This window comes from Vigna umbellata, chromosome 3, assembly GCF_029865625.1.
Source record: "Vigna umbellata cultivar VRB3 chromosome 3, Vumbellata_1.0, whole genome shotgun sequence".
Classification (NCBI taxonomy): domain Eukaryota; kingdom Viridiplantae; phylum Streptophyta; class Magnoliopsida; order Fabales; family Fabaceae; genus Vigna; species Vigna umbellata.
This window is the reverse complement of record NC_142167.1, coordinates 44,424,030-44,441,273: the sequence shown is the minus strand read 5'-3', so window position 1 is coordinate 44,441,273 and position 17,244 is coordinate 44,424,030. Positions and strand designations below refer to the sequence as shown.

The following is a 17,244-nucleotide window of genomic DNA, read 5'->3' as shown; positions in this document are numbered from 1 at the left end:
CGATCTTTCTCTGCCAATGAACAAAGCTTCTCGAAGATCGCAGATATATCTATATGTTTATCCACACGGAGCTTAATTTATTTTTTTATATTTTTTCAAATTCATATATCTATATGTATTATAAGAATTATGAGAGTTATTAGAATTGCTAAGTGTTTATAAATGTAAAAAGTAGTGAGTTTCTGATCACAAAAACACTGAGAAAGATGTGTGTACATACAAAACTGGAAGGCACGTTTGAGAAACAAAACAATGCCAGAGAGTTCAAGATCTAATACTAGGTTGTTTTCTTATGTATCTTCTATGAACTGCACATAACATAAAAGACAGAACAAACATCCATGGTTACTACAAACAATAGCTATAATTACAAAAGCCCAGAACACAACACAGACATACTTGTCTTTTGGTCTAGCAGTTAATACCACACTCTTCAACATCAGGGCCAGTGACCCTGGTGGTGAAAGGATCAATTCTGACCCACAACAGAGAGAAAATGGATGCAAGCAGAATCGACCACACCACCACAATGGTTGGTGTTCTGTTCTGGCGGCCCATGAGACCTTTGAGGAAAGGGTAGAGATGGATGATGACCCAGAATGCAAAGAAAAGCTTCCCAAAGAGGGGTCCCCAGGATTGGTAGCCACTGTTGATGGCGTAGGAGATGCCGGCAACAACTCCTACAATGTTTATTATCAGAAGGGTTGTGGGGGGGATCAGAAGGGTGGTCCATTTGAACATGTAGAGCTCAGCAAAATCTCCATCTTCATCTGAGGCCTTCGAGGTCACAGTGAAGTTGGTGTCAATTCCAGCCAGCACTTTCAGAAGGCCCTGGAAAACGGCAAAGAGATGGGCCGAGACACCGCCGATGACCCAGAACTGTTCGTTCCTCCACCACTCGTCGATTCCTACGCCGCTCCATCTCATCTCCAGGATTCCGGTGGCAAAGATGGAAAGAAAGAGAGAGATGAACCATATGCTTGCAAGGTTACTGATCTGCAAGCACAGCAAAAAACTGAGTTAGAATATCACAACACAGGATGGTGAGCTTTGCCATTTGAGAAAACGAGACTGTTTCTGATCCTACCAAATGCATTTCCCATTTTTGATGAATTAACCAAAACAATGGTAAATCATCAGAGTCAAATGTGAAACCATCTATGGATGTTCTTCATCATTAACTTTAGCTAATCATTCTAAAAATCCTAAATGGGAAGTGTGTCAGCACAACATCCTAAATTTTCTTGTCATTCTTCCATGAACCCTAAAACATCATTTTTTATGTACAACATCATGATTTATTCATCACACATGACAAATGATTAGTTCAATTCTAAGTTGTACGAAGAAATCACAAACCTGCGGAATGATGAACTTGTTGGTGAGCAGACAGACAGCAGGCAAGATACAATAAATGAGAAGGGGAATGGCTGTGACTGGATAGATTGTGGTGTTCACATAAGCAAACCTTTCAAGCCACTTTAGCCTTCCACCATAACCATACCAGATGGGACAATGTCTGCTGAAAAGAATTTCCACAGAACCTAAAGCCCATCGAAGCACTTGGTTTAGACGGTCCGAAAGATTGATGGGAGCAGAACCTTTAAACGCCGGCCGCTTAGGCATGCAGTATATTGACCGCCAACCGCGGGCATGCATCTTAAATCCGGTAAGAATATCTTCTGTGACAGAACCATAGATCCATCCTATCTGTGGAACAGAAGACAAATTGTGAATGATCTTTCAAGGTAACTATATTTTTAAGCCTAGTTTATAGTTCATTTGTTAGAAATAATGTGCTCAGTTGATAAGATCAGAGTGCAACTAAGGAAGAAAAGAAAATTGAAAATCAAAGAACGTTAAGCATAAGATGACACCACACCTCCGATCCCCATTCTGATTTATCCTCATAACCACAGCTGATAACATGAATAGCCTCCTTAAGAAGAGTTTCTGGAGTAGCAGACTGAGGAACACCACCATTCTCCATAAGAGTGGAGGCTACAAAAACTGCAGACTGACCAAACCTTTTCTCAAGGCTCATTTGTGACATAAGTAGTGATTTCTCATCATCAAATCCAGTACCTTAAAACATAAGTCAGAAGTAAAGGTATGATTAATTGGAAGAGACTAAAAGAGTTACTAAAAGAGTTGTTTTAAAAGAGCGTGAAAATTGCACACATTTCACGAAGTAAACGCAATTTCAAGAGTTCTACCTTCTACTCCTTCTTCTATATCCTCTAGACTGAAAATAGGTACAGTTGGGTCAACATTCTTGCTAGATTTTTTCTTGTCTGATCCTTTCTTACTAGACTTTGAACTCTTCTTCCGATTTCCACCACAAAGTGATGATAAAAACCCAGGCTTTTTATGCTTGGGTTTAAGAGGAGGTTCATAACCATATAAAGCTGTCCTATTGAAGACACATCCAGTACCAACATAAACAGGACCCTGAATGCCATCCAAGCCTCTCAAGTTTATCTGTTCCAGAACAAAAAAAGTATAACAAAGAGATTAAATCTCATAGAGTACACGAGAATAAAAAACAGTAGCAGAAATGAACACAGATTGGATGAACATGGCATGAGGTACTTACATCAAAGAACACTGTATTACGATTGGCATAACGATCATTTCTATCAATACCATCAAACCTCTGTGGAAACTGGACATAACAAACATGTTTACCAAGGTTGGGATCCATCATAAAGCACATAGCTTCCCTCAAGGCCTTGCTGTTGTTTATGTAGTGATCACAATCAAGATTCAATAAGAAAGGTCCATTAGTAAGGACTGCAGATACTCGTACCTACAAGTTAAATAAATCACCACCAGTGAGATGACTATGTCTGGACTATGTAAAGAGAAAAGTTAACTTTCACTTCACATTTTATATTGTAAAATGGTACTCACAAGTGCATTCATGGCACCAGCTTTCTTGTGATGTTGGAAACCTGGGCGCTTTTCACGAGACACATAGACTAAACGGGGAAGTTCATTGCCCTCAGTGTCAAGTCCTCCACTTTGGCCCAAGAAAACCTGCAGATATAAAATGTAATATTGTCTTAGTGAATGACATGCTAGCAATTATGCAACATTCCAACCAAAATTTAACATCTTCACAGTGTAATACTTGCTCAAATGTAATTAGTAATAGAAATTTAGAAAACTACTTGAGTATAGTCCATAAGGGTAATGTGTATTAAGTAAAACTTCGATAAATGACTCCAACGATAATAGATGAACAACAGCTTCTAAAATGTCATCATAAAAAGTATTCAACCAACCTGGATCATTCCTGGATGGTCTCTGGTGTTATTTCCAGGCCATGGTGTACCATCTTGCATCACCCATCCTTCTTCGGGAATTTTCTGTGCCTTTGCAACTAGTCCATTGATACGAACTTTGAATTCCTCATATTCTCTCTGTGAAGCATAATTGAAAGGTACTATTAAAAGATGCCCCTGTGAAATACCAAACTCATGCAAATAGAGCAAACGCATAAAGCATTTGTAAACCAATATCTTACCTTCATTGCTCTACGATCCTTGACAAATGATGGATGAACCTTATCTTTCAAGTAGTCAATCTTTTGTGCAAAGTACCACTCAGGTGCACGGGGTTCAATGCTATACTTCTTGGAAAAGGGAACCCATTTCCTCGCGAATTCTGATGTCTCGGCAAGGGCTTCGAAAGTCAACATAGCAGCACCATCATCAGACACATAGCAGGAGACCTTATCCACAGGGTAGTCAACTGCCAGAATAGACAGTACAGTATTGGCAGTCACAAGAGGAGGTTCCTTTAATGGATCAACAGTACTGACAAAAATGTCAACGGCAGCTAGTTGTGAAGGTTCTCCTTCCCTATCATACCTGCAACTCAGGAATTTGGTATTAAGAGAATGAAGATTGAAAAAGAAAAACAGCATGCCACATGCCACAATTTTCAGAACAGAAGCACGGTAAAGTTCAAGAGTTACCTCAATGCGAGCCTGTCAAGATATGTTTCACGGTTGACAGGAAGCCACTTGGGGAATTGATCCAATATCCAAGATATGGCAAACCAAATCTCACATATAACTGATACCAACCACAATGGATATGCATTCGGCACTGGATTCGTTATCCGATAATGCAAGAAAATGCAAAGGATAACCAGCCGCAACATAATGACCATACGATATGGATTTATCCTAGATGATGGAATCGAAACCTTCCTAGAAAGAGGTTGTCGAGCTTCGTCGTTCCTGCGTAAGAAGAAGACAGCACTCATATGCTATGCTTATTCAGAACATTTTGCATGTCCAACAGACAAAAAATACATAGTATTTTACAACAGTGTTAATTATCAAACAGTAATGACTACTACAAAATAGATATCTTAATTACTCACAACAAGGAATCATCCACAAGCACATCAGTAGTAGCATCAATATCTCCAGCTCCTCTCTCAGAAGCAGCTTGGCCGGTGCTCATAGGAACAACATTCTTTTCTTGCTTCATCTTCCAGCCATCAACTCTTTCTTTCCATGCAACATTACCCAAACCTGGATCCCCAGCCCTGACATTAGCTGCACAAGAATACATTCAAATCACAATCAGTTTGCTAGATAAAGAAAAGTAGCAATCATAATTTCATAAATCATAGATGAGAGTGCATGGTGAGAAGGGGTGAGAAAGATACGAGATTGATTAATATCAGATGAATATGGAATATTATGAACACGTTTTCCTCCACCAGCTGCAGGAGATGCCATTGAGAGCCTCTCAGGTGAGGCTGCAGACAACTCTCCAGACACCTGCAATCAAAGATAAACCAATTTTCATTCAGACTCCTGAAATTGAAGCTACAAGGTGGAGAAAACTAAAATGCCAAAAGCTAAGTGAAAGACCTCTTGTCCACTGGTCAACAGAGGAATATGGTTGTGAGAAACTTCCTTATCATAATTTGGAGCACCGACCTCCTCTCCTCGTGCATAAGTCAATTGCCAGCTTAACATGCGCTCTGAAATCTTCTGCTTTTGGTGTTGAGTGTCTGAGTCGTAATTAAAGTCACTGGCACCATCAGTAGCAGCACCGTCCTCTTCCGTGTCTCCAAGAATTGCAGGACTCCCTGGAATCATTCAAACAAGTAGTATGATCAATACATACAACCAGAAAATATAAGTTCTTTAAATATGGCTGAAGATTAAAGATCAAAACAGAAGGTGTAAAAGCATAAAAAATTAAGTAGTGTGCAAGAATAATACACACCTTGCAACAACAAAATCCTAACGACAAAAAAAAAGGGAAGGGAAAACAATGTTCTCTATCTAGGCATCACACACAAAGATAATCAAAGCCAATTACTGAGTATTCTCAACATATGGAAAAGTTTACAAAGTAATATATGTAATCTCCAATAAATTATCTATCCACTCAGCAGATTTGATTTGGCTTGATGAAAATGAAAATACCCCCCTAGAGTTTACTAAGGTTACATGCTTAGTTTAGTCTAACTTATCCAGTTTGCAACAGCTATAAAAGGTCTAATTCAAAAGTTGATTGAATAAATGTTTTTGAAGCAAAACGTACAACTCTCATTGTTTCCCTGGAAAGTGGTCAATTAGCTTCATTTACCTTTGTGCCTCTTGTAGCGGGTTTTGCACTGGGGACAAGACTGATTCCCATCCTTCCTTTCATACTCATAGCAGGGTCTGCATACAGGGAAAGCACAAACATCGCACGCAATGAATGGTTCACCATCGACGTTCTTCCCAACACCATCACCACATATCTGGCACACTTGGGCACTCAATGCTGTCACTGGCTTTGCCTGAACAATTGAAATGTCATAAAAAAACTTCATAAAGCATCAACCAACAACCATTTCACCGCAACAGCATCACAAAATATTGGAGGAAATCAAACAGAAAACTTAGTATTTATATACTCACCCCAGCTTCGCCTTCAGACTCCATAGTTCCCTCTACACAACACTTCTCAAATGAAAATAAGGGCAAAGGGTAGTATTTCAAGCCACACTCCTTAATTTCAACACTTTCAGATACCTGAGAAGATCGATTTGAAAGATTCACCTCTTCTGAAACAGCTCCCTGTTTTTCTCTTAAGAAGTTAAACCTATAATTACAAAAATAAATTATAGTTTTTAACAAGCATTCTCAACGGTTGGAAAGTTGAAAATAAAAAAACTATAGAACTTCTATCACAAATTGAAGTTATAATCACAAAAACAAAACTTAGTTTATGACAAGCATTCTCAACAGTTGGCAAAATGGAAATAAAAATACTTTTGGTCACAAATTGATATTATAATCACCAAAAAAAATCTAGCTTCTATCAAGCATTCTGAGCATTTTGCAAAGAGGGGACAAAAAAACCTGTAACGTCAAATTTTGTTTGGTGGATGAGAAAAAAGGCGGGGTGCAAGATGAAAAAGGAAATTCTGAACAATGAAATCTCCTTTATGTTCATGGCTGAGAAAACAAAGCACTTTCCTCATCACAGACAAAAGAACAAAAAAAGTCATTTTTCCTTAAGATTCTCGCATGATCAACAGTAAACAACAGATTTCCACCATTCGTTGAAGAAACAAAAACCATGTAATTAAAACTGCGCATTCACACCAAACTCACCTAAAAAAACAATATTTTGCACCACTTCCACTGAAAACAAACGGATCAAAGAGAATCTCAGAAACCCAGATGAATTTTCAGGCAATGAAGCCAAATCACCCCGAAATCTCCCAACCTTGTAGCTTCCAAGAGACAAAAGGAAACACCCCAGTTGAGCAAATCCCCAACAAAATGATAAAAAGAAAGAAACCCAGATCGAGAATTGAGTGGGAGCAAAGAAAAGGTGATGAAAACAATGGATAACTCCCTCTCCCTTTCTCTCTCCCAAGCGTTCGATTTTGTCAATTGAGTGACAGTGTCTCTATGTATGAATGAATATGTGTATAGCTGTAAATGAATAGAGAGAAAAGGAAAGGCTTTAAACAGAGGAAAAAGACAACCACACTACAACTAGTATAGTACCACCGACACCTGTAACCTGAAATCATAGACACACAAACATTTATCCCAACATCCATTCCACAAAAATCTTAATATTTGTAATTATGTACTCTCATCAAATAAAATATAACAGATCGTGGACGAGTCTAATAAAAAAATAGTTTCTTCTTTGACAAAAAAAAATAACATTAGATATAATGATATGAACAGTAACAATTATATATTAATGTGATAAAGGAACCTTTTAATGGACAAATGACAGAAGGTTTTTTTTGTTGTCAGAAAATGTTCTTTTTAATGTTAACAAAGGCGACAGAAAATAGAAAAGGAAAATGTGTTGGCCTGTTTATTTTTATTTGGTCAGAAATAAAAAAAGCATTAAAAGTTTCACTCTTCAAAGTTTTTTTTTTAATGTTAAAACTTATTTATTTTTCTTCTCGTGTAAAAGGCAATTATATGAAATGCAAGATGTGAAAGAGAAAAGAAAATATAAAAAATATGTTGCTATTTAATAAAATAATGTGTATAATAAATTTACTACTTTTGCAAAAGCATGTTGAACCTTAAACTAAATTAAAATATCAGTTTCCTTGAATTCTTTACAACTTGCTTAGTCTCTTTTTTTTTCACCATTTTTGTTTCAGATTTTAAAATTTTGCTTTAGTTTTTTAATCTACCTTAAATGAAAAAAAAAAAAACTAAAGTGATTTAGTTGAAGTTACAGTTTTTTTTAAAGGTGGAAATTTAAATTACGGAAAGAAAAAACTTATCCATGAGAAATTGTAAGTTTCTGACATAAGAAGTTACTTTGGTTTTTGACTATATTAATGATATAGTTTGGAAGAAATATACTTTGGTATTTGTTTGACTATGTTGCGTAATGTTTACGTGAGACTACGAAATTTTGTAAGTATGCGTTATCTTTACGTGAGACTATGAAATTTTGTAAGTAAAGGGTTAAAACTTTATCTTAAAAGGATTTTTATTTTAATTAAGGAAGCTAAAGTGTATGAGGTCTAACACGTTAGATATGATTAGTAATGGTAAAAATATTTGTATTCGATAATTTTATAATTTTAGATAAAATTTGCAATGGATAGGTGTAGATATTTTTATACGTGAGTAGTAAATAATAACTATTTATTTTGTATTTACGGATTTTTATTATTAAAAGAAATAAAAATTTTAAAATTAATTCATATTATATTTTATATTTTTTAATTTTATTTAGATTTTATTTTAAAAATTTATAAAATATATTTTTAGATATTTACATATTTAATATTTGTTGATATTTGTGAATAATAAAATAAGTAATAAATATTTTCTTTTATTGTAAATCGGATAGCAAATAGATAATATTCGTATTCAACTCGACGTGTTGAATTTTTAAGTATGATTAGCTGAACTAAAATTTCATAACAAAAGTTTGGTATTTTTAATCTCTAGTTTATCTTATCCTATTAAGTTGAGTATGAGAAATAAGATGAGATAAGTTAATGGTTGGTTTTCTTAAAAATCCCAATAAAAATAAAAATAAAAATTTAAAATTTAAAATTTAAGTTTAATGATATTGATTAAATATATAATCTTCACTTTTGTATTCAGTTTTATCTTAAATTACTACAACATTTATTAAATAATTAAAAATCTTATTTATTATATATGTTTCACATCATCTAAGACAAAATAGTGAGAGATCATCTTGAACAAGATAGTGTAACACCATTTCGATAATCGTTAGTAAGATCAACATAATTAATAAAAGAGATTTAAACACAAACCAAAATAACAAAATCCTAAAAAGCTTAAAAATATATCACCTAGATAACCTTGGTCCAACCAAGTATAAACCTGTAAATCTATTGTAAATAACATCGTTCACTGGATAAATACAACACATTCATTATAACATTTATTATCATCTAACGCACATACTTCACTTAAGCATTCGAATATCTTTTGTATGCACCCCACATCTCAAACGTTAGCAATATCTTGGACTCGGTACATTTCGAAATATCTAAAGTTGTAAGAGAAGAATATTCACTTGAAGACTAAAAAGAAATAAGAAGTTATGGTAAGAAGTTCACAGTTAGACACGTGTGGTTTGTGAAATGTATTTGTCTCTTAAGAACACTTATTGATTGTTATTTTTAGTTTCATAACTCTTTTCTTCCTTTTGCTATGCAATTTTTTTATTCTCTCAATTGTTACTTATTTAAAATTCACAAAATTTACTTAGACCTTTAAGGTATTTCTTCTCTTGTTACAAATATTGATTACACATTTTTTTTTCTTCAATGTAGTTCCATTCAAATGGTGTATTGCTCACAAACTCTAGTTTCACTTAATCAAAGATATTTTAAGACACCTGATTATTTGTGCTCCTTTTTTATATTTTTATTTATTGTTTTTCATCACATGAGAATATTTGACACAAGGAATAATAATGAGTCAACTTAAGGCATTTTTTCCTACCTTATTCTGCATTTGGCTTACAAAATTTTTATAGAAGTGAGTTTATTTGTACAAAATTAGTCTTTCACGACACACAATTTATAGCATATTTAAACAAAAATGATAAAAAATGTGATAACATTTTTATAAATAATTGAAACTTATTTATGTTAGACTATTAAAGGTTCGAGACAAAATTGTTACGACATCTACATTAGACTAACATACAATTCAATGTAAATGATGAGTTTTACATCATACTCCTAACAATCTAACATAACACTATTTAAATTAGAGCTCGCAACTTCTTCGTCCTCGTTATTTCTTTCCAATTCTCTTCTATAGTTTCTTTCTTTGAGGTGGAAATGACGATTGATGTTTGTGATCATTTTGAAGGTTAATTTTATTGCATGGATTTGAGGTTGTAGGTTTTTTTGCCATAGTGAACACTTTTATGTGAATGCATTGAAGTTTTGTGAGTATAATTATTAAAAATGAAACGTGATATTTTTAGAGATCTTATTCACAATAAGGCATGAATGTCTCAAATCATGTACCTAATTGTAAGCTCAAATAATATTAAACTTTGTGCAAGACAAGAACAACAAAATACTAGTGCAGAAATCTCATAGAACTATTGTAACTTTCCTAATGTCCAACCAAAACTTATTTAAACTTCCATTACAATTAAATTAGATGCAGCAAAACACAATACAGTAAATAAAAACGAAATTGATACAGTAAAAATGAAATTGCTACAATAAATATGAAAATACAGAAAACAGTAAATACAAAAAATAGTAAATACAAAAAATAGTAAAATAGAAAATGAAAATATAGTTGTTTCGGTTGATATTCTTATGGGACCGAGACATGTGACTTTGCCGCTTATGGATGACTCTGTCGCTCGCTCTTCTGCAATATAGAGCGCACACTCGTCCTTTGATGGGTCGCCTGAGCCATTCGCCTTTCTTCCGTTTGGGCCGTTCGGTCACGCTGGTCTTGGTCGATCGATTTCCTTCGTGCTCCAGTGGGGAGGTACATGCAAAAGATACTCCGACGCTCAAGTTAGGCGTGTGACTTGAAGTATGAGTTGAACGTGAATGGAACGTACCTGACTTGTGGCCCTGGCCCTCTATTTATAAGTTGTCTCATTGACCTTAAGCTGAAATTAGCCCAATAAAATATAAAATAAGATATAAACAGATTACCTAAAAATCTGGTTGGTTGTTTATAACTTGCTTATCAATATCTTTAATTAGATATTCTTGATTATTTTATCATCCATTGGACTATTGGCCTAGTAACAACTTAAGTGCTGGCCCAATTACCATTTGAAGTAGCTTATTACCGTTGTAGGCCCAATTACGGCCCAAACCATTTGACCAGGTTGACCAATGGTGGATAGACTGATCGACCTTATTCAATAATCGATCGGTCCATATTTCATACGATACATCATGTCCCCCAAGTCCGAGTGTAATCGTTCGACTTTAGCCTTGACTAACTATAAGACTTATGCGTTTGAAGGAGGCTGTATTTGCTGTTTACCTGTACCAAGGAGGAAAAATAATTGAATTTGAAGTAAAAGAAAGTAGATGGTTATACCATGTAATCAAGACCGTTCAGTTGATAATGATCGTCCCCCTTGCTTCAGGGTTGCTGGGTGATTGTGGTGTGAATGACCGTTCGGCTTTGACGTAGGAGTTCTTCCTAGAGAACGAGCTTTACCGTTCGACTTTGCACTAGGAGTTCTTGGAGAACTTCCTAGCGAAAGGGCTTTACCTCTTTGCTTTGACTTTGACCTAAGAGTTCTTCCTAGGGAACGGGCTTTACCGTTCGGCTTAGATGAGAATGAGCATTCATTTAGAACCTTCCCCACCGCTCGGTTCAGTACTATAGTGAGGCCGTATAGAACCTCACCGCTCGGTTTAGGATGAGAGTGAGGTCATATAGAACCTCATCGTTCGTTTTAGGACGAGAGTGAGCGTTCATGTAAAACGTTCCCCACCGCTCAGTTTAGGACAAGAGTGAGGCCGTATAGAACCTCACCGCTCGATTTAGGACGAGAGTGAGGTCGTATAGAACCTCACTGCTCGGTTTAGGACCAGGGGTTCTCGGAGAGCTTTCCCTGGGTTTTGTTGACACCAGTGATGGCTTACTTCTGAGAGGGATTTACCTCTTCGGTCTTCTCTTCAACAAGAGGGATTTACCTCTCAGCCGAGAGGGATTTGTCTCTCGGTCTTTTCTTCAACGAGAGGGATTTACCTCTCGGTCTTTTCTTCAACGAGAGGGATTTACCTCTCGATTCTTGCACTCCTATTCGTCGAGTGGTCTGCATGGTCCTGTCACTTGCACTGTGAAGCCGAACGGCGGAATACCAATGAGGCCGAATGGCCGAGCTGTTGCATGGTTGAACACTTGATGCCAAATTTGGCTAACTGGTGAGTGCATTAATAAATCTTGAACAATATTATAATATTGAATTAAGATATTTTAAATTAAATCATATAAATTAAATAATAAAATGAATCTATATCAAAATAATTATTTGTAAAGTCGTTGATGGTGAGACTGCATCCTTGTCTGGTTCCTTGTGGTTATAAGAGATGCCCCCAGCCCCACGGTGGGCGCCAAAATGTTTTGGTTGATATTCTTGTGGGACCGAGACACGTGACTTTGCCGCTTCTGGATGACTCTGCCGCTCGCTCTTCTGCAATATAGACCGCACGCTCGTCCTTTAATGGGTCGCCTGAGTTGTTCGCCTTTCTTCCGTTTAGGCCGTTCGGTCACGCTGGTCTTGGCCGATCGGTTTCCTTCGTGCTCTAGGGGGAAGTACCTGCAAAAGATACTCCGACGCTCAAGTTAGGCGTGTGACTTGAAGTGTGAGTTGAACGTGAATGGAACGTACCTAGCTTGTGGCCTTGGCCCTCTATTTATAAGTTGTCTCATTGACCTTAAGCTCACATTAGCCCAATTAAATATAAACAAAATAAGATATAAACATATTACCTAAAAATCTGGTTGGTTGTTTATAACCTGCTTATCAATATCTTTAATTAGATATTCTTGATTATTTTATCATACACTGGACTATTGGCACAATATTAAGTGCTGACCCAATTACCATTTGAAGTAGCTTATTAGCTCTGTAGGCCCAATTACGGCCTAAACCATTTGACCAGGTTAACCAATGACGGATAAACCGATCGGCCTTATTCAATAACCGATTGGTCCATATTTCATATGATACAACAACAATACATAATTACAGCAGTACAAAAAATACAGAACTACAGAACTACAGAATTACAACAGTACAAAAGAAACGAAAATACAGAAATAAAAATACAAAAAACAATAAATACAGATAACAGTAAAACATAAACAAAACAGAACTGTAGAACCAGAATTGCAGAAAATCAGAATCAGAATACAGAAATTACAGAAACAGAAAACAGAAAACAAAATACATAAATTAAATTACAGTAAAAATAAAATTACAGCAGCAGAATTTAAATTACAGCAGAATCAAAACAGTAACAGATTTATTCATCATCAATCAAAGATCCAAAATTATAAGGAAAGGAAAAGATATCAAACTCTAATAGTGCAGAATTTGTAATTTGTTGTAGATGCCTAAAGAAAGCCCCCAAAATTTTGTATTTATAATTTGTTGTTGTTTACTGTTTAGTTTATTGTACTTAAAATTTTGTTGTGTAATTTGTGATTCTCACAATAATATAGTTTATTGCATGTAAATTAGCATTTATATTTTTTTATGCATTTTAGGTTTAGACAAGCCTAAACTTATTAAATTAAAAAAAAATCTATATCACGTATTTTGTCGTAGGTAAATTTGCATCACTCGTATTCACGTCATATTGTTAACTAATGTAGAAAGTCATAAATATTCAATGTAAAAACTTGTTTTGTGATAATGGTTGGTCCATATAAGACTTGTAAGTTATTGGGTTTTGTTCCACTACCATAACTATGGGTTTAAAAATGGTTAAATATGTTTTCGTCCTTAAATTTGGACTTAAAATTAGAATTCGTCCATATTCCAAAATTTATTTGATAAATTTTTGTCCCCAATAAAAATAAATACATATAATCTTTCTAACTCGACGATGTTAACTTTTTCTTACAGGTTAAATAGTATTTTAGGTTGACATTTGAACTAAAATGTGACAAATTGTATAAATAACTCAAATGCTAGCCTAAAACAATATTTAACACATAAAAAATAGTTAATATCATTGGGTCAAGAGAATTATATCTGTTCAATTTTAAAGTTAACAAAATTTGAGACATAAACATATTCTAATTTTACGTTTAAGTTTAGAGACTAAAAACATATTTAACTCTTTAAAAAATATTATTTTTATAATTTTTTAATTTCAAGTGTGAGTATTTCATAAAAAAGAAAGTTTTATTACAATTATAACAATTGAAATACTTAAAAATTAAAAACACATGGTTTACTACGAAAAAGAAAATAAAGTGAATTGTGAGATAAAAATCTAAATTTGCACATATGAATATATGATATCATGAATATATGATATTGATAAAATAACGAATGATAATCTCATATTTAACACATACTAATGTTGTTAAAATTATAGTTCTTGTTGTACGAGTGTTAGTTTAATTACAGAGGATCTTGATGAAAAAATGTTAATTTGATCATTGTAAGAACCTAGAAAATGGAGTATTAGAGTAGATAGGTGTATTAAAATAATGATACCGAGTATTTTATTATAAAATAATCTTATAATATAAATAGAAATTTCTATAGCTCGGTTCATTATCTAAATACATTCCATTTCTCTAAAAGAATGTTTCCTTTCTCTTCTCTGCCTTCTCTCTAACTTTTCTCACAATTGGAGTCTCTGATTGACGATCAGGAAGTGCTTAGGCGATCCTGACGTCAAGGGCAACAATCTAGACCGATTAATTTCTCGTTTTGAACTGGTAAGATTCGTTTCCCTTTTCTAGGTTTTCTATAATTTTGTGGTTTCACAGAATTTCTGCTCCTGTATGTGTTTGGAGTTTCCTTCTCCTAATTTCTAGTTCCATTTAAGCTCTAAGAGTTGTTTCTATCACCAATTGGTGATCTATAGGTGTTTCTAGAGTTTCCTTACGGTGCAAGGCACGGTCGGAGTAATCCTGTGAGTTGGGCAGTATATCTCTGAGGTAAAGGAAGCTAGAGTACTTTGATTTTTGAATTTTGTTGTATATATATATGATCAGCATGGGAATCATGAACTATTAAACTAAATTTCTGTTTTAAGGTATTATTGAGATGTATTTTGAATGTTATGGTGTGTCAATCGTTGAACTGTGAAATTTAACTTGACTGAATGATGTTTAATGTGTGATTGGTTGTGTTAGAAGTTAGAAATTTATGATAATATGAATTGGTTGTAAACTGAGTCATCTTGTTGTGGTTTAGAGTAGTTTATGCTTGTTTTAAGTCAACTTGGAGGAAGTGAGGTAGTGAAAATGAGAACTAGGAGTTAAGGGCTCAATTGGTGGGATAGTTTGGGTAGGTCAAATGTGACTTGTTTGAGTCATCAAAATGGTAAAAAACATGTTCAAAGTGGTAAATTGTGATTTGGGTTCCTAATTTGATAAATTTGATGTTTTAGAGTAGGAATTGATCCATAAACACTTTAGATTGATGTTAAGAAGATTTAGAATCACTTAGTCAAGTCTAATTAGGTATATAACACAATCTAGGAGTGTTAGAAGTTAGGAAAAATAGATAGAATTGGTAATTGGGGTTTGAGTTGCATAATTCTGCAGATTTTTGTGTTGCAGATTATGTAGACTCGCTAAGCGAATGGATTCGCACAGCGAGGCACCATGGTGAGATGTTCTCTGCCAGGGCATTCGCAAAGTGAACTGGTGCGCTGTGCAAATGGCTTGAGAGGGTTGCTCTTTGTTCGATGATCCGCATGACAAATCGGGGCGTTATACGACTGGTTGGAGTCTGGGACTACTGCCATTTTTATTCGAATAGCGAATAGGTGCGCTCTACGAGGGTTTGGGGAGTTTGAGCCACTGCCTGGGGCTCTCGCATAACGATTTGGGGCGCTAAGCGAGTGGTTAAGGTCTGATACAATTAGGAGTTTATTCGCATAGCGAATTTAATCACTGTGTGAATGATTATGAGGGGTGAGTATCTGTTTGAGGATTCGCACAACGAGATGGGTCGCTGTGCGAGAAACCTCTAGATTCGCTCTGCGAATGTGTGCACTGGGCGAATGGTCTAGGTTATTGTTCACCTTTTTCTTTTTTGTATTCACTGAACATGAATGAATTGTAATATTGTAAAGCTTGTATGATGTATGAAATATGGTGTATGATTTAGTATTATTATGAGTCATGGTCCAAGTAAAAGTATGTGATTCAAAGTGGTGAATGCAAGTTTCAGTGTATAATCTCTTGGTGAGATTCCAGGTTGTTTAGAATGAATGCATGAGCTCAGTCTTGGGGGTTATCCTGAAACTCCAATGGTTTCATTCTCAAGTAGAGAGGATTGAACCATGTCGTGAGGAGTAGCAAGAGGTCTTAGTCTTGGGGGCTTTCAGTATGCCTCAAGGCCCGGAACAGACTAACCTCGTGAGTGTGGTAGGGTGAAACCCATTGTCAATGACTTTGCAAAGCAGTAGAGGCCACCACGAGTGCGTGACTCGCCATAGCTCGATAATCATTCTAAGTCCGGACAAGTCAGGTCTAGAACATAACATGTTAGGATGTTTGATTTAGTTACTTTGCTTGAAATATCTTTTGTATGTTATGTGCTATTGAATTGTATGTTTTTTTTATATCTAGCTTACTCTTCTGGTTGTGTTTTTATTTTGTGTGTTTGGTGTTCTTTCTTTGCAATGATCATTCAATGGATGTGAGCAGAGGGAGATAAGATGCCTCTAGAGCATATTTTGGAGGGCAATGATGCTATTGTTTAGTTTAATTAGGTTGTTTATTTTGGTGCATAGTTATGGAATACTCTTCTGTATATAAAGTTTTAAATTCTACAGTTATTTTTTATGACGGTAAAGTTTATACTTTATCTCACAGTGTTTTACTATTCTATTTTATTATTTATGTGACTACTATTATATGATTTATTACTATATTTTGGGATGTTACAATTATTATGGGATTCGTGTCAAATTGAGATCTTTTTAATTTTTAAATTCACTTGTAATGAAATATTTTAGTTGCTTATATGTTTGCTAGAAAAGGGGAAAAAAAATCTAGCGGATTAAAATTGTTACAAAATTTGCACTTTTTTATAAAATTTTTAAAAACTGTCACATATTTTATTATCATTTTACATTTATTAAAGGTTTTAGAACTATCACAAATTATTTAAAATAGTTTTAAAATTTTAAAATTTTTAATTATTAATTTTTTCTCTAGTTTTATAATAAATAATTAAACTATCTATTTTATTTAAAATTATTTTTTAAGATGATAAAGTAGTATTAATAATCAAATTTTCATTTAACCTATGATAATTTTTTTATATACCACACACAACAATGTAATTATAAAACAACTGTAATATATAAATTAATCAAGAGTAAAAAATGACAAAAACTATAATACTCGTTCTTAATAGAATGCTTGATAAGCATCTCACAATACTTTTGTGTTAAAAAAAAACTTGAGAAATTCATATACTAAAGGAAGACGAGGCAAATCTCCTAATGACATGTTGAAAGCCCTTTATATTTAAGCTTCTTTAA

At 34.5% G+C, this 17,244-nt stretch overlaps 1 protein-coding gene across 1 annotated transcript; it reads right to left on the bottom strand.

Annotated features, from left to right (window-relative positions):
- Positions 1-198: 198 nt before the first annotated feature.
- LOC148202620 (cellulose synthase A catalytic subunit 3 [UDP-forming]-like) lies at positions 199-6,973 on the bottom strand. Its single transcript, XM_088110473.1, has 15 exons — positions 6,638-6,973; positions 5,939-6,122; positions 5,622-5,817; positions 4,895-5,115; positions 4,687-4,801; positions 4,396-4,573; positions 3,983-4,249; positions 3,530-3,875; positions 3,288-3,425; positions 2,914-3,039; positions 2,597-2,809; positions 2,217-2,481; positions 1,883-2,085; positions 1,360-1,710; positions 199-996 (listed from the first exon to the last, which is right to left on the bottom strand). The coding sequence occupies exons 2-15, from the start codon at positions 5,960-5,962 to the stop codon at positions 412-414; spliced, it is 3,228 nt and encodes a 1,075-aa protein (XP_087966599.1). The 5' UTR covers positions 5,963-6,122; positions 6,638-6,973; the 3' UTR covers positions 199-411.
- Between the last annotated feature and the right edge of the window lie 10,271 nt (positions 6,974-17,244).